The sequence below is a fragment of the Anolis sagrei genome, chromosome 5 (genome assembly GCF_037176765.1).
Source record: "Anolis sagrei isolate rAnoSag1 chromosome 5, rAnoSag1.mat, whole genome shotgun sequence".
Classification (NCBI taxonomy): Eukaryota; Metazoa; Chordata; class Lepidosauria; order Squamata; family Dactyloidae; genus Anolis; species Anolis sagrei.
Genome location: NC_090025.1, coordinates 183,443,920 through 183,461,593, shown reverse-complemented (window position 1 = coordinate 183,461,593; position 17,674 = coordinate 183,443,920). Strand labels below are relative to the sequence as shown.

The 17,674-nt window shown below is 42.9% G+C and overlaps 1 protein-coding gene across 17 annotated transcripts in view; it reads right to left on the bottom strand.

Annotated features, from left to right (window-relative positions):
• PLEKHA5 (pleckstrin homology domain containing A5) overlaps positions 1–17,422 on the bottom strand; it is a 187,089-nt gene extending 169,667 nt beyond the window's left edge. For 5 of the 17 annotated variants that reach the window (XM_060776609.2, XM_060776615.2, XM_060776610.2 and 2 more), the window contains exons 1-3: positions 17,238–17,398; positions 16,931–17,007; positions 5,659–5,716 (exon numbers count right to left, since the gene is read on the bottom strand). In XM_060776609.2, coding sequence (XP_060632592.2) covers positions 5,659–5,716; positions 16,931–17,007; positions 17,238–17,365 — 263 coding nt within the window. In that variant the 5' untranslated portion in view covers positions 17,366–17,398. Of the gene's footprint in view, positions 1–5,658; positions 5,717–16,930; positions 17,008–17,237 lie in introns of all 17 variants that reach the window. The other 12 variants (XM_060776618.2, XM_060776619.2, XM_060776616.2 and 9 more) reach the window with 6 other exon arrangements.
• Between the last annotated feature and the right edge of the window lie 252 nt (positions 17,423–17,674).

Sequence of the window (17,674 nt, the reverse complement as noted above, 5' to 3'; positions counted from 1 at the left end):
AGGCGTCGATAGAATCGCCAGGCTCCAAGGCAGGAAGAACCCTAAGATTCCTCAGGAATCCATCCGGATCCATCAGTCTCCTAGGGCGGACCATCTTAATTTGTCCTCCACCCCTGCGAAGGTTTAGGGTCGCAGTAAGTCTAAAGGTGATCAGATGATGGTCAGACCATGACACTGGAAGAATGTTTTGCTCTTCCACTCTGATCATTTCGTTGTCCGCCACAAAAACAAGGTCAAGAGTGTGTCCAGCTTGATGAGTGGGGCCAGATATTATCTGTGACAGTCCTATGGCCGTCATGGTGGCCATAAAGTCCTGAGCTGCGCCAGATAGAGTGGTCTCGGCGTGGATGTTAAAGTCTCCCAGCACCACCAGGCGCTGGGAGACCAAGGCCGAATTAGAGATCACCTCCGCTAGCTCAGACAGGGAAGCTGCCGGATCTCGGGGTGGACGATACACCAGCAGGAACCCCACACTGTCACGGCTCCCCACTTTCAGATGGACACATTCAAACCCAGAAGTCTGCGGGACAACGCATCTGGTCACGGCGATGGATTGCCTAAAGACCACTGCGACCCCTCCTCCCCGCCCCCCTTGTCTGGCCTGTTGATGCACTCCAAAACCTGGTGGGCATAGCTGGGAAAGGTTTACGCCCCCCACCTCGTCCAGCCAGGTCTCGGTAATGCATGCCAGGTCCGCCCTCTCATCCAGGATCAGGTCCTGGATGGCTGCGGTCTTGCTATTGACGGACCTGGCATTGATCAAGAGGACCTTAAGACCAAGGGGGCTGCCAAGGAGTCTACCACCACTCACCTTTTCCAGGGTCGCAAAAACTCTGTTGCGCTTCTCCCTGGGATGTTTATGGACCGCAAATCTCCTTCCCCACACGACTCGAATAGCACCCCCCTTCTCTGGAACCATCCCCCCCCCCGCCCGGCCCGGGTCTAGTCAGCTCTCCGAGGAGGAAGTCGGGCTGGGGAATAATCTCCCTTGGGCATTTGGTAGGGATGAGTCCGATGTTGAGGTAGATAAAGAGACATCGAGGGAGCTGAGTGGGCTGAATAAAGGAAGCGTTCTCGAGCGAGGGAGTGTGGCTAGCTGAGTAGGAACAACCGGGACAGATGGAGTCTCATAATTATACGAACCAGGAGGGGGTGCCCTAACTGGTGAACTAGTTGTGGAATTTGCCCGGGAGCCAGATGGAACATGGTGGGATGAGGGCCCGGGGTCAAACAAGGGGCGAATGTGGGGGTCCACAACTACCCTCCTAATGGTGATGCCCCATTTCTTCAGGCCAAGTTGTTTGGCCATTAGGTCACCAAGCCAAGTGTTGTCTTCAGGTGAAATTTGAAGACGGGTGGAGCGGTCAGAGGATTGATAATCCCTCCACAACCACACTATGGCTTTTAATCTTATATCCTGTGATCTTTTTCCCAGGATTTGGGCCAAGGAATTACAAACCGCCCTCTTGGAGGTCCATCTGCCTCTGTTTATCATTAGATCGGCAATGTCCACAGCAAAATTGTCCGTGGGAAGATGTTGATTCCGATCATAATGTGCATTAGGCTGATCCATAAGGCCAGATGTTATATTATTGGCCGTTCTCTGGGTAGCCAACACAGACCGCTGCCACTTCCAGATGTTCCTGTTCCTATGTATGCCCAGAGGTTCTCCTTTTCCCTCAGATGTCTCATCATTGATCCCTCCCTCCCTCCCTCCTTCCATCCTATGTTCCGAGTGTTCTAAGGTGCTTTCCTCCCCGTTTCGACACAAGTCCTTAGCTAAGTCTGCACAGAGAGAGTCTTGTAAATTGTAAAAGTGAAACAGTCTGAAGGTGAAGGAGGTGAGATTCCAATCATTCCATAATGTTTTTAAGTCTTTGCCAACCCAAAGATGGCTCACTTCAACAGCAGATCCCACCAAAACAACTACACCATGACAGCCTAAATAGCCATGTAAAACTCACATCATTTGGAAGTGTAGCATATGCTAAAACAAGACCAAACTGAGTCAAAGGAACATTTAAAGTCCTCAAACATAAATTGCTTTGGCATTCAAAGATGGTAAGCAAAAGACATTTCTACAGCAACAGAGAGCAGAAAGAAAGAAAGAAAGAAAGAAAGAAAGAAAGAAAGAAAAACAGTGACTAGCTTAAAATTGCTTTGGCCATTTTAGATTTTCTTGAAAAACTGTCTTACATAGCTATTGAGACAGCCCTTATGCAAAATTGCCTTTCCATGTGCAAAAACAGTAAACTAGATTCTAGTCTAATGCTTTTAACAACTTAGAGTACTATATTTGTTGAACTGAGTATGATGTAATGGATTGAATAAATGAGGGTTAAAATCCACACTCGTCCAAAGAAATGCATTGGGTGACCTTGGGCAAGTCAGGCTCTCTCAGCTTCAGAGAACAGAAACACCCTTATGAACAAAATTTGCTATAAGGAAACTTTGTGATAGGATTGCCTTAGAATCGCCTAAGTCACAAAACTACTAATTTGCTGAAGAATAACATAAACACAATCATAAAGTACATACCAAGTCTACTTTCTTGGGCATTACTCATACATTTGCAGCCTGATATTCATTTAAGGATACTATTTTCATTTACAACACTGACCAGATCTGAAGCATATATAAAAGAATGTCCACGCATCTGTCTCTGCCATAACTCCAGAGCATAAGTTTTAGAAATTTGGTATGCACACTAAAGAAATATTGGTGACAGGTCTCCTGAGTCTTTGTTGTTAACCTGGACCTATTAATTAATAAAAAAAAAACCTGTAGCCTAGATAGGAGACTAGATGGCACTGGATCACTCAGCCACTAGATGGCAGATATCAGGCTCTTCATATGTAAAACCAGAAAGCCTTCAGGCTTGGCTCAAATGCTTGCAGCTGACTTGGGGCAGAGTCCCAGAGGATATTTAAGCTTCTGGTTCCTCTCATTTGTGGCACTTTTCATTGACAGAAAAATGGGTTTTACTTCTATACATCTCTGCTGCCTGGTGGGCTTAACACCAATTATGTATGGAGACAGGTGTGTATATACTGTGTGTTTACTGTTTATCAATATCAAAGGGAGAATAAGAATTCCTGCTGCCTGATATGTAAGAGGGAAGAGGAGCAATGGGGTTGTTAGAAGAATGGAAAAAGGTCAAAAGACAACATCCTAAAGAATCCTGGGACGTGAAGATTGGTTAGGGACTTACAAGATAGCAAGGTACTCTAAGGAAAGAACTGGGAAGTAAAAGCAACTTAAGTATATGAAGACTACACCTGGGTTACCCTGGAAACTCTAGTTTAGAGAATGGATTGGGATTCTCCTTACCAAGAATTTTATGTCCCTTGCTGAACTATAAATCACATGATTCGTTGGGGAAAACATCACAATCAACGCACATGAAACTGCTATTGCACTTCTGCACTATGTAATTGTCTCTAACTTCCAAGGAAACTAAGACATAAATGTGTTATGTTGAACCTATTACCTTTCAGTGTGTTCGGTCAATGGGTGAATCTGGGTACATGGAAATACAATCTAGATGCAGTGCTGAGATGCACTGATCTCTGTGCTGCACATATACAATGTGCTACATAGCACTGGTATTAAAAGGTTAACATGATACTATAATTGCTAGAGCCGCTATATTACCATGTGAGCTAATTTTTTAGGATGCGATCTGGTCTGTAACTACCTAGGAGTGTATACCGTTAAAGTCAATGGTACTTACTTCTGAGTAGACAGTTATAACATTGCACTGTTAAATGCCTTCAAATCAAATATGAAAATCCTTCTGTACAGGTTCAGAGAAACAAGTCCCCAATTGTTGAAAGCAATACCCACTTACTTTTGCAAGGGCAAAATATGCTGGAGGAGACTTTATGAAATTCTGTCTCTGAATTCATAATGCAGTTAACAGTAGCAATACTTTATGAATTCAGAGACAGAATTTCATAAAGTCTCCTCCAGCATATTTCGCCTTTCCAATATCCTTATTGGACTACAATTCCCCAATATTAAGGATTTAGGGAGTTGCAGTCCAAAAACATCGATTTGTCTAAGCTTTGGGCTGGGGACAAACTTCAAAGCACTAAATTATGCCAATAATGAATCAGGTGATCAGGAAGACTGCCCCTATTCTGGATATAAGATGAGAGAGCAGGAAACTGAGCATGTTTGCAGATCCCAAGGCTACCCCTTTTAATTATCCTGCAATTAAAGGCACAGGGGCTTTAAAAAGAAAAGGAAATAGGATGCAGGCTGTGTACACTCACTTTACTGAAAAGAAGCTAAGAAAATGAAAACTTCTTTTTATCTATAAATCATCTCAGAAATTAGTTGTGTGTATGTTGGTCAAACCTCCCATGACTCACCACATGATCTCCATAGTGAGAAAGACACTATGCAGAGAGCAAGAGATCGGCTCAGACAAAAACTTTGGGTGGGGAGAAGAGAGAATTAAGGAATTATTAAGACAAGCAAAGATTATAGTGGTTCCATGAGACAGAGAAACAGAACAAAATAAAAGGCCAAGCTGTTTTGAGTCCCAGTTTTGGGAAGAAAACAGAGTATAAATAAAGTTAACAGAGTGCCTGAATGCAGCAAAACAGGAAACTGTACATAATGGAAGCATATGAACAAATAATTTATATAGTATTTGTAAAACCAAAACCTTAAAACATAATCAGTGTTTTTGCATAAACTTTATTTATTTATTTATTTATTTACAGTATTTATATACCGCCTTTCTCACCCCTGGGGGGACTCAGAGCAGTTTACACATAAATAATAGCAAGATTCAGTGCCTTACGTTGGGCACCGATACGATGCCAATACAAACAATTACAATAGTAAAACCACAATTAAACATAAATTACAATTAAAACAATACATCAACAAGCATTAAAACAATAAAACAGTCTCGTCAGTTGAATCGCCGTTCCAGTCAATGTCCCTCTAAAATGCTACATACATCTACTGTCTGAAGGCCTGGTCCCAGAACCATGATTTTATTTTTTTTCCTAAAGGCCAAGAGGGAGGGAGAGGATCTTACCTCATTTGGGAGTGTGTTCCATAGGCCGGGGGGGGGGGGGGGGACACAGCTGAGAAGGCCCTGTCTCTCGTCCCCGCCAGACGCATTTGTGATGTTGACGGGAGCGAGAGCAGGGCCTCCCCGGATGATCTTAGATTACAAGGTGGAACATACATACACATACATTACATACACAGACATATATTTAGATATCTGAAACAAATGACGCTGTGATCAAAGTGGAACAGAAAGTGTAGGGTTTTGTTGTGGGAAATTCAGATTCTATTTCTCACTCATTCAGCCACAACATTTTACATATATAGTATGCATGAGTGACCACAGACAAACTGGTTTGTCAATTTACTCTAATTCAAAGAATCACTTCAATTAAAAATATCCCTCATGCCATACCACCTTCCTTGCAATCATAAAAATACTACTGCACTTTACCTTCCATAATCTCACTCCCTTTAATATTTTTACATGTACAGTTATGCTTTACTTGCCATAATCTCATTTCTTGCCGTATTCTAACATGTTCAAATCACCAGGACAATGAAATGACTATAGGACAATAATGTTCAAGCTGAGCACAGCATTCTTCAATTCTCTGCTTTACTTACTTTATGTAGTATCTTGCACCTTCAAAAGTATAGGCTTCCTCCCAGCCTGTAGGTAGATCTAGGGGGGAAAGACAAATGGAGTCTGATCACATGACTGAGACCAGTTCACAGCACTAAACATTCACAAAAATATTAAGTGTATTTTCTACAATTAAAAGGATCAGTATCAGATTCCCTATAGATTATAATATGAACAAATGTAAGAGTCAAATACTTTAAAATGGTCCCTGTGCTGGTACAGCTGTACCAGAAGCCTAAATTTCCTTTCTATGCATGTGTTTGTTTTGGCCATGTACAGGGTTAGTCAAAATGCATAGGCCAATAAGCCATTCAATTGAATGGCTTATTGGCCTATGCATTTTGACTAACCCTGTATTTTGCAGTTGGGTGGTTCCTTCCAGGCTGCAGCCATAGGGCCAGCCACCTGCCTATCATCGTTAAGTTATTTAGTTCCGCCCCTTTCCCCAGGGTTCTGGGAGGGAAAAGAAAGTTTTTAGTTCAGTCTTACAGTTTAGAAGCTCAGTTACAGGACGTGAGAGCTTTTCCCACCAGTAGAGAAGCTCCGTTTCTTAGAAAGCTCTGGGGGAAAATAATCCCAAAGCTTCTGGGGAAGACAGTTCTCAAAGCTCTGGCTGGGGAACTTACAGCCTCACCCTAAAGCTTCTGAAGAAAACAGTTTTACAGATCCAAAGGTCTCCAGCTGGAAAATCTCTAAAGTTTTGGCCGGTAAGGTTTACTTGGGTACCCAAAAAGCAAATTGGAACCGGGAGTAAGGCCCCACGCTAGCCAGCCTAAAAACAGATTGCCCAGGGAGGGGTCAGAGGGTTTTCCTTGTAAAAGAAAGAAATAGTTCACGAAGCAAGCTGTCTGTCCTTTGTGGACAAGTTCAGAAGAATTTGTGTGTTCTGTTGAAGATCTAAGCAATAATAAAGAACTTTGTTAAACTTTCCAAGTTTCTAAAGACTTTGTTTAGGAAAATCCATAGGGCCTCTCAGTCGAGGCATCCCGCTGGGCACAAAGAGCACGTCCTGTTTTAAAAGACAATTACTATAGGCCCAGCGCGTGTCAGCACAGTCCCACAAAAACTGCAGAACAATTCAAATTCACTTACTTTTAAAGCTAATTAGTTCAGTCCAACTTATTCTTGAAAATTTTGGACTATCACTTTAGACATACATTGTCTTGTATACTACTGCACAGAGAAAGTGATCTTTTTCTTGCAGAATCAAGAACAAATCACAACTTGTGTAAAAAAAACATTGTTTTGGATGCTCATATTCATACAACTACTGTGCAAATCATAAGGCACAATAGTATTTGAATGAAAGTGAGTTGGAGAAAAGACTGCCCTTTTTCAGTCTCATATATTCAAAATGTTAACTGCTTAAGAATCTCAGCAGAAGCTATCTGTTGTGACAGCATAGTTACATCACCTTGCCTTGAAGTTGATCTTGAAAGTGTTTACAGACCAGATGATACCACAGAGATTTAATTTTCACTACTCATCTAGTGGCAGAAGGAAAGAGAAAATTGATTTCTTTCTAGTCAGCAACTAGTGAGAAATCAAGAGTATCAACTGCCTGATGCCCTTTTTTTTAAAAAAAGGAATCAAATCTTGCCAATTTTTGGGAGTGGAGTAGAGTTCAATCACTGTTTTTTCTTATTTAAAAAAATCAACTGTAGCTCCTTAAAACACCAACTGTTTTTCTTTGTTGTATGAACACATTGTCCTTCCTTATTTATTGTGATATATAATAACATATCAATATGTTTTCTGAAATGTTTATGGAAGTAAAAAATCTTCTGGGGACATATTATGCTAATATGTGGTATTTTAAGAATTTTTTTATAGTAAATGTCATGCAGTGTAGACCTACTGTGGAAGACTAGTGCATCAATTTAGAAATACATATTTTAACCCAGATAACAGTTCCAAAATACAACTGGGAATATTATGCAAACCACAGTGAAAGAGCCTTCCACATTTATCTCATTAGAAAAAACAGCAGATCTGGTTGGTGTATTAGTACAATCTGTTATCCAAATATTTTTATAAAGCCATTCAGAATTCACCATGCCAACACTACAAAAAATGCCATTTGTCGAAAAACAAGCTTGCTTCATTATGTAAAATATTTTAAACAGCAACAAAAATGATTTATCATTATAACGGTAATACATTTTGGCACAACTGGCAACCTGCAAATCAGAGCAAAAACATGAACGATAAAAAAAACCACACATTTAACAAATAATTGGAAAAAGCTGAAACCTAGCATAGGCACATGCTTTTAGTGAAGAACAATATGTAGGGAAAGCAAATATATCCATAGCAAAATTACTCTCTGCACATCTGTCATCCCCTTTCCTGCTCGAGATCCAAATGCAATACAAGTATTAATTATATAAGTACCAGGGAAGGAATTAAGAAGCCATTCTGGTTCCCAACTATGAAACACATCTAGCTATTAAGTATTCCAAGCCATCTCCCACAAAAATGACTAGCAAAAAGATAAACAAAATGCAAAAACCTATCCTCCCAGATTGTTCTCAGTTCACATAGAATAAAAGCAAGAGTAATGAAATATGTAAACAACAGACATCAAACACAATGAACAAGGTCTCCTAAAACACACACAAAAACAATTGCTGTATTAAATGCCCACCTTTTGTGGCATTGGAAACCAGTGTGCAGTAGCAGCAGCTATTTTATATTCCCAGAGAGCTTTTAAATCCTTTCCCACCTGCTAGCTCCTATTCCTGCAGTTTCTTCTCTCCAGAAAAGTAAATGGCAAGGGAGACAGTTTCTATATCTCACCTCTCCCCAGTAGTTATTCAAGCTCCTACTCTCTCAAAAGCATATCATCTCTCCCTGTCATTTAGAAACCACCCATTCTCTTATTGTGGATGGAGAGGGAAGGTTTTTAGGCGAGGACAATTCAAGTATGATTCAGGAATGTCTAAATGCAGACAGCAAGATCCCATGATAACATAGCTGAACAGATATGAGCAGGTGAATTCATCTTTTGCTCATTTAAGAATGTCTCTATCTCCAAGAAAGTACAGAAGAAGAGGAATAACAGAGTGGAGGATACTTTTAACATCTGTATGTTGATTAGAGTATCAAGGTAGTTATAAAGAGAGGAGAATTATATACCCACAAGACAAAAAAAGTGGGAAAAGCATTTTTAAAACTGAAAACATGATTGTAAGTGTACTTAAGAAAACTACAGGACTTCCAGGCCTGCTTTTCGTGGTAACAACTAAATGCAATTTCTTGCTCAACAGCCCCACAAGTGTCAATAAGAACCTGAAAATAATCCAATGAGGTCCCTGTCTCATTGTATGATTGTTTCTATCTTAATCAATGAAGTCAAATAATTCCTTATAGCATAAGATTTGGTATTGCTCCCAAAAGTCCTAATTTGTTTAAATCAATACAAAAGAAGTGGCAATATCTTTAGGAAGCAAGCTGGGGGAAGCAACTTTTTCCTAAAGTAGCCCAGCTCTGTTGAAGGCCTCCACACAGTTCAGAAAGCTTTCCCAGTGCGTGGAGATTTGGCCACTGAAGAGATAGTAAGAGGACTGCAGAGGTCTCTGCAGCTCAGGAGTAGCAGCTGGATTTTAGAAAAACATAACTGAATTCAGAAGAAAACTGATAAGAAGATTGCTGAGCAAATGCAGCGACTGGAATTTTAAGGAAAAAGATTAGTGAAGAGACAGACGGACTTGGGAGTCAGTTACTGGACAGACTGTGTATGGCAGACTAGTAGAAAAAGATAAAAACAAAGGGGAGCCACAATTAATTAAGAAGATATTAATTAGGTAAAGAAGAAGATGAGATTAGATCGAGTATCATGGGACTAAATACCAGTTTATATGTGGAGATAAGGAAGAACTAACAGTTCAACAGAAAAACAGCAAAGGAATCTGTCTATAATGGATTGATGAGATAAAGAGTAAACTAGAAGTATAGATCAGAGGGATTTAGCTAACTAGGTTAAGCATGACAATATGGAAACAGCAGCAAGCAGCCGGAAGACGAAAGGGCTTAGGTATCAGCTTCCTTAAAGGATGGGACGTCAAAATAATTTACAAGACATATGAGTTAGGGTTAGAACTACTGAGTAATGTCACACATGTCACTAGAGCATTCAGCCTCTTGTGTGACATTTTTGTGGAGTGCAAATATAACTATACTTGTAAGGGGAAAAAATAAGTACATCCTAGCAAGTGTAGGCATTACATTCACACTACAGGGAAATTTATTCAGAAGCCAAATGAAACCTTATGTGTGAAGACAACCCTTAGTCCGCTACATGACTGGATGTGTGAAGAAATACAGCAATAAGCTAGGGTTCAACCAAAAAAAGTCTGTGAAGAGAGGGTACAGGATAGGTATGAGATCAGCTGGTGCATTGAATGCAACCACAATGAGAAATCGCTAGAAGGAGCATTAATGTAGGAAGAAAAAGAATGTGCACAAGGTGAAAGACCAGATGGCCAATAGTACAGGAGTTAACATCATTCAAGGTAAAATGAGAGTATCAGTGAGTATAAGAGGCCAAGTGACATCAGATATGACTACATGATAGGAAGAGACATCCTATAAACTGGAAGGAAGAAATACTAGAATGATAGGAACATGTGAGTAAGCTTTTAGTTGGTAACCAGCCAGGCCCATGAGGACAGCTGAAATTTTGCAAACGATACAAAAGATACCAAGGTGTCATCAGAGAGAAGTATATGACCTGAAATGTGTGTGCTATAGAACACTGCATGAGATTGTATAGCAAAGCACAATATCTGGGCTACTATAAAAATCAACAGTACAGAAGGCCTATCAGGAAAATACTCATAAGCACAGAATCAGTGGGATGACAATTGAGAAATCTGTGAGAAAAACAAGCGCAGAGGGTACACTAAAGATGAGATTTCACTGATGGTGTGTGAGAAAGGAGTGGGCAGATTCACGTTACAAGTGGCAGAACATGAGATAGAAGGTGTACAAATGTGCAGACTAGAGAAGAAAGCAATGCTTTCTAGCAACTGGAGATCAGTTGTGGTTATCAGATGGAGGCAATGCGCATAGAACTGAAGATAAGGGAAAAAAATAAGGGTCATCTGGTCCAACCCAATGCCCACTAAAGCATATCTTAGGAGCAATAGAGAATGCAAATATTAAGATTCAAACAAGATCCAAACAAGAGTATCAAGTAGAAAATATTGCTCTGAAATAGAGCAAATAGCATCCATTAGATCAGGGTGGGCTACTGCACATGGGGAGGAGGGCATTTTATCAGCATGCGAAAGGGTCATGTCACTTATGGCCATCATTTAAGTTAGTGGTTCTCAACCTGGAGTCCCCAGATGTTTTGGCCTTCAACTCCCAGAAATCCTAACAGCTGGTAAACTGGCTGGGATTTCTGGGTGTTGTAGGCCAAAAACCCAGGTTGAGAACCACTGATTTAAGTGGACTTTCCTGCTATTTTTGTGGTTTTGGAGATTTGGGGAGGGGGTGTCATGTTAGGGTACAAAAAACACTGCACTATATTGAACCAGTTTCAGGCCAAAAAAAAGGACAGTATTTTTTGTATGTTTAGGGATTAACAGGTTCGGGGGGGGGGGTGGTCCTGAGAGATGCAGTTAGAGACCTCAAGGTCTGTATGTGGTCCAACACCAGCATTAGACAACAAGAAAAGTGGAAGAGCAAAGGAAGAATGGGAGAACTATCATCTAGATGAAAAGACAGTAGCGGCAAAGAAACAGGGCAGCACTTTATAAAGATAAATTTTAGTGGAGAGCATGGGTTCTCAGTACCAGATATAAGGTGGCCTTCTACCCATCTCTGCCCCACAAAGGAGGGCAAAACCAAATGTTTAGGGCACAAGAGATTTTTTTTCAAATGAAGATGAAACAACAGAACAAATGGGGAAACCAAACTGTAATATTTTGGTGGTTGGAGTGGGGGAATAAAACTGAAACAAGAGGAATCCGAGACAGGGCTTTTACAAATAGGTGAACCAGAGCGGAATGGGGTAGGAGGAAGATTGAAACTAAGTTTTTGAGGTCCAAGTAGACCACAAGCATATGGAAAAAAACATGTTTTTCTTTTTGCCGGGGCGGGGGGAAGGGGTGAGTTGAAGAAGCACTAAGAAGATCCCTTCTAACTAACAGGAGGGAGCAAACTAAAGTATTTAAAGGTTTGATTAAGGGTCTGGGGAGAAGAGAATAAATAGCACATGCAACTCTGGTGGTTGATCTTTGTAAGTTGGGTCCGCCCATGAGAGGTTGAGTATACCTTATCTGGAATTCCAAAAAACTCCAAAATTGTTCGCATGGGTGGCTGATAGTGACACTTTTAGTTTCTGGTGGTTCAGTGTACAATCAACTGGGTTTGTACAAATAATTCTGCAAATTTTTATAAATCAAATTTACTTCCAGGTTATATGTAGAAGTCCCTAACAAACATAAATGAATGTTGTGTTCAAACTTGGATCCCATCTTCAAAATATATATATGCAAATACTCCAAAAACCCCAAGCACTTTTGCACCCAATTAGAACATGTTTAAGATTCAGAAAATGAATTTCATGTGTAGATCCATGTCCCTTTCCAATATAGTTAAAACACTTTTGCTCCCAAATATTAGGAGATGTCTAAGAAACATAGAATGACTGTCATCTTTAGACTGAGATCCAATCGCCAAGTTATCGAATGATGTGTATGCAAATATTCCCACATACTTTTCCTCCCAAATATTAGGAGATGTTTAGGAAATGTAAAATGAATTTGATGTACAGATTCGGGTCCCATCTCCAAAGTATCTCATGTGTATGAAATTACCTCAAAATCATACGAATTTGTGATCCCAAGCATAACATTAATTTCATGTGTAGAGATGAGTCCCATCTCCAAGATTTATCACCATGTATTTACAAATATTCCAAAATTTCAAACACTTTTGCTCCCAAGCATTAGAAGCTATCTAAGAAACAAATGAATTTTGTATGTAGATACGGATCCCATCTCCAAAAAGTTTCATGGTTTGTTTGCAAATATCCCCAAATCCCACATAGTGTGGAATCTTGGAAATAGTAATTTTGCAAGGTCTTCAACCTTCTGTGCCAAAGAGTGCATGCTGCTGGCACCTCGCCAAACTGCTACTCTTGCAAATTTACAGCATTGAGCTATGGCAGTTAAAGTGGTGTCAAACTGCATTAGTTCTGCAGTGTAGACGCATCCTAAGAAACATAAAATTAATTTTGCATGTAGACTGGGGTCTCATGTCTAAGAATCATAAAACAAATGTCATCTTTAGACTGGGGTCCCATCTCCAAGATATCTCTTGATGTGTATTATGCAAATATTCCCAAAGTACTAAGGAATCCTGGGAGTTGTAGTTTCATGAGTTGCCTTTAACCTTCTCTGCCAAAGAGTGCTTAATGCTGGCCCTTCAACAAAACTGCAAAATCCCACAATTTCAATAGTAATGAGCTACGGACATCAATTTTGTGTGTATCGCATGACATATATTATGCAAATATCCCCAAATCTTCACATAGTCCTGGTCTCAAGGCATTCAGAGAAGGGAGACTCAAACCTGCTGGTTTGAGAAGAAAAGAAAGAAAGATGGAAAGGAAAGGAGCCTTCCCCATCTTTCTCATCCGTATATACTTTCAAGTATCCCAAAATCCTTGTTCCAAGCATTTCAAATAAGGGATACTGGACTTGTGTATTCAAGAAGGAAGAGTGAAGGGAAAGGAAGAAGAGGGAAGGGAGAGGGAAGGAAGGAAAGAAGGAAGGAAGTAAAGAAGGATAGAAGGAGGGAGGGAGAGAAAGACAGATGGATGGGGAAGGAGCCTTCCCCCTCTTTCCCATCCCTATGTATTTCCAAGTATCCCCAAATCCCTCACACTCCTGGTCCCAAGCATTTCAAATATGGGAGACTAGGCTTCCTTAGAGAAGGGTGAAGGTAAAGGAAAGAAACAAGAGAGAATGGAGGAAAGAAGGAAGGAAGTAAAGAAGGATGGAAGGAGGGGGAGAGAGATGGATGGGGAAGGAGGAGAAGGATGGGAGGGTGAAGGGAAAGGAAAGAAGAGGGAAGGGATAGAAGGAAGGGATGGAAGAAAGAAGGAAGTAAAGAAGGATAGAAGGAGGGAGGGAGAGAGAGAGATGGCAGGGGAAGGAGCCTTCCCCCTCTTTCCCATCCATATATATTTCCAAGTATCCCAAAATCCCTCCCACTCCTGGTCCCAAGCATTTCAAATGAGGGAGACTGGACTTGTGTATTAAAGAAGGAAGGGTGAAGGTAAAGGAAAGAAAGAAGAGGGAAAGGAAAGAAGGAAGGAAGTAAAGAAGAATGGAAGGAGGGGGAGAGAGATGGATGGGGAAGGAGGAGAAGGATGGAAGGGTGAAGGGAAAGGAAAGGAAGAAGAGGGAAAGGAAAGCAGGGAGAGAGGGAAGGAAGTAAAGAAGGATGGAAGGGGGGAGGGGGGGGAGAGAGATGGACGGAGAAGGAGCCTTCCCCCTCTTTCCCATCCCTATGTATTTCCAAGTATCCCCAAATCCCTCACACTCCTGGTCACAAGCATTTCAAATGAGGGAAACTGGGCTTGTGTATTTGAGAAGAAAGGAAGGGTGAAGGAAAAGGAAAGAAAGAAGAGGGAAGAGAACGAAGGAAGGATGGTAGGAGGGAGGGAGGGAGAGAGAGAGGGGGGGGATGGGGAAGGAGGAGAAGGATGGAAGGGGGAAGGGAAAGGAAAGAAAGAAGAGGGTTGGAAAAGAAGGAAGTAAAGAAGGATGGAAGGAGGGGGGGGGGGGAGAAGAGATGGCAGGGGAAGGACCTTTCCCCCTCTTTCCCGTCCTTATGTGTTTCCAAGTATCCCAAAATCCCTCACACCCCTGGTCACAAGCATTTCAAATGAGGGAGACTAGACTTGTGTATTAGAGAAGGAAGGGTGAAGAGAAAGAAAAGAAAGAAGGGAGGGAGGGAGGGAGGGAAGAAGGAAGGAAGGAAGGAAAGAAGGAAAGGAGAGATGGCAGGGGAAGGAGCCTTTCCATGCTTTCCTATCCTTATCTATTTCCAAGTATCCCAAAATCCCTCACACTCCTGGTTCCAAGCATTTCAAATGAGGGAGACTGGACTTGTGTATTAAGGAAGGAAGGAAGGGTGAAGGGCAAGGAAAGGAAGAAGAAGGATTAGAGGAAAGAAGGAATGGAGGAAAGAAGGAAGGAAGTAAAGAAGGATGGAAGGAGGGGGGGAGAGAGATGGATGGGGAAGGAGCCTTCCCCCTCTTTCCCATCCTTATATATTTCCAAGTAAGGGAGGTTGCACTTGTGTATTAGAGAAAGAAGGAAGGGTGAAGGGAAAGGAAAGAAAGAAGAGGGTTGGGAAAGAAGGAAGGTAAGAAGGAAGTAAAGAAAGATTGGAGGAGGGAGGGAGGGAGGGGGAGAGAGAGAGATGGCAGGGGAAGGAGCCTTTCCTCGCTTTCCCATCCTTATATATTTCCAAGTATCCCAAATTCCCTCACACTCCTGTTCCCAAGCATTTCAAATGAGGGAGACTGGACTTGTGTATTAGAGAAGGAAGGAAGGAAGGGTGAAGGGAAAGGAAAGAAAGAAGAGAGAAGGGAAGGAAGGAAGTAAAGAAGAATGGAAGGAGGGAGAGAGAGAGAGAGATGGAAGGGGAAGGAGCCTTTCCACGCTAAGGACTGGGCTTCCTTAGAGAAGGGTGAAGGGAAAGGAAAGAAAGAAGAGGGAATGGAGTAAAGAAGGATGGAAGGAGGGAGAGAGAGATGGATGGGGAAGGAGAAGGATGGAAGGGTGAAGGGAAAGGAAAGAAAGAAGAGGGAAAGGAAAGAAGGAAGGGAAGAAGGAAGGGATGGAAGAAAGAAGGAAGTAAAGAAGGATGGAAGGGAGAGATGGCAGGGAAAGGAGCTTTCCCCCTCTTTCCTATCCTTATATATTTCCAAATATCCCCAAATCCCTCACACTCCAGGTCCCAAGCATTTCAAATGAGGGAGACTGGGCTTGTGTATTAGAGAAGGAAAGAAGGACAGAAGGGTGAAAGGAAAGGAAAGAAAGAAGAGGGAAGGGAATGAAGGAAGGAAAGAAGGAAGGAATGGAGGAAAGAAGGAAGTAAGTAAAGAAGGATGGAAGGAGGGAGAGGGAGGGAGGGAATGAGAGAGAGAGATGGCAGGGGAAGGAGCCTTCCCCCTCTTTCCCATCCTTATCTCTTTCCAAGTATCCCCCAAATCCCTCACACTCCTTGTCCCAAGCATTTCAAATGAGGAAGGCTGGACTGGAGGGGGAAGGAAAGAAGGAAGGAAGTAAAGAAGGATGGAAGGATGGGGAGAGAGATGGATGGGGAAGGAGGAGAAGGATGGAAGGGTGAAGGGGAAGGAAAGAAAGAAGAGGGAAAGGAAAGAAGGAAGGGAAGGAAGAAAGAAGGAAGTAAAGAAGGGTGGAAGGGAGAGATGGCAGGCGAAGGAGCTTTCCCCCTCTTTCCCATCCTTATATATTTCCAAGTATCCCAAAATCCCTCACACTCCTGGTCCCAAGCATTTCAAATGAGGGAGACTGGACTGGTGTATTAGAGAAGGAAGGAAGGGTGAAGGGAAAGGAAAGAAAGAAGAGGGAAGGGAAAGAAGGAAGTAAAGAAGGATTGAAGGAGGGAGGGGGAGAGAGACAGATAGATGGGGAAGGAGCCTTCCCCCACTTTCCCATCCTTATATATTTCCAAGTATCCCAAATTTCCTCACACTCCTGGTCCCAAGCATTTTGAATACGGGAGACTGGACTTGTGTGTTAGGGAAGGAAGGAAAGGAGGAAAGGAAGAAGGAACGGAATGAGGAGGGGGAGACTGGACTTGTGTGTTAAGGAAGGAAGGAAGGGTGAAGGGAAAGCAAAGAAAGAAGAGGGAAGGGAAAGAAGGAAGGAAAGAAGGATTGAAGGAGGGAGGGAGATGGAGAGAGAGAGAGAGATGGACAGGGAAGGAACCTTTCCATGCTTTCCCATCCTTATACATTTCCAGGTATCCCCAAATCCCTCACACTCCTGGTCCCAAGCATTTCAAGTAAGGGAGACTGGACTTGTGTGTTAAGGAAGGAAGGAAAGGAGGAAAGGAAGAAGGAACGGAATGAGGAGGGGGAGACTGGACTTGTGTATTAGAGAAGGGAGGAAAGGAAGAAGGACTGGAACGAGGAAGAGTGGGTGGGAGGGAGTAAGGGATTGAGGGGGGAGGGCCCTCCTCCGGCTGGCGAGGGGTTACCTGGGCTGCGGCGGTGCCCGGTGATGACTGCCTCTCCCGTCAGCGGGTGCAGCCAAGTCGTGCTCTTCGCTTCCTCGCTGTGGGTGAGGAGAAAACAAGGGGTCAGAAGAGAGAGAGGAGGGAAGGAGAGACCCTCACCCTTCCTGGGCCCTCCCCTCCCTCACTCAGAGAAGCCTTCTCGCATTATTATTTTGCCGCCCGCCCGCCTGATGTTTTCCCTCCCTTCCTTGTGAGGAGACCCTCAAAAACAATCATAAACAAAGCTGTTCTCCGTCCCTCCCGCTCTCTCTCTCGCCCTCTCGCTCACTTGATGAAGAAGATGCGCCCGCCTCGGCTGACCCCGTAGCTCCAGCTGGACGGTAGCGAGCGCAGCCGGTCCGCGTTGAGATCCGTCGTCGGCGCTCCTACTGCTGCTGCCGCTGCCGCCGCCGCCATGTCCGAGGCGAGGAAAAGCGGCGCGCGCGGGCCCGCGAAGAGAGACAGGAGCAGAGCCCGGGCTCGCGCGCCGCCGTGCCCAGTGCGCGTGCGCGTTCTCACTCCCTCACTCACTCCAAAAGGGAAAACTAACCTGAGAGAAAGAGAGAAAAGAGGTGTGGCCAAATAGCATGCCCCGCCTCTAAACTTACGCTAACGACCAATCAGCGCTCATGGTTTTGTTTACGCTCCGCCTCTTTTTTTGTACTGGGAAAGGAGAAGCGCGCCGCCGCCTCCTCCTCCTTTGGGGACGTGCCCATTACGCATGCG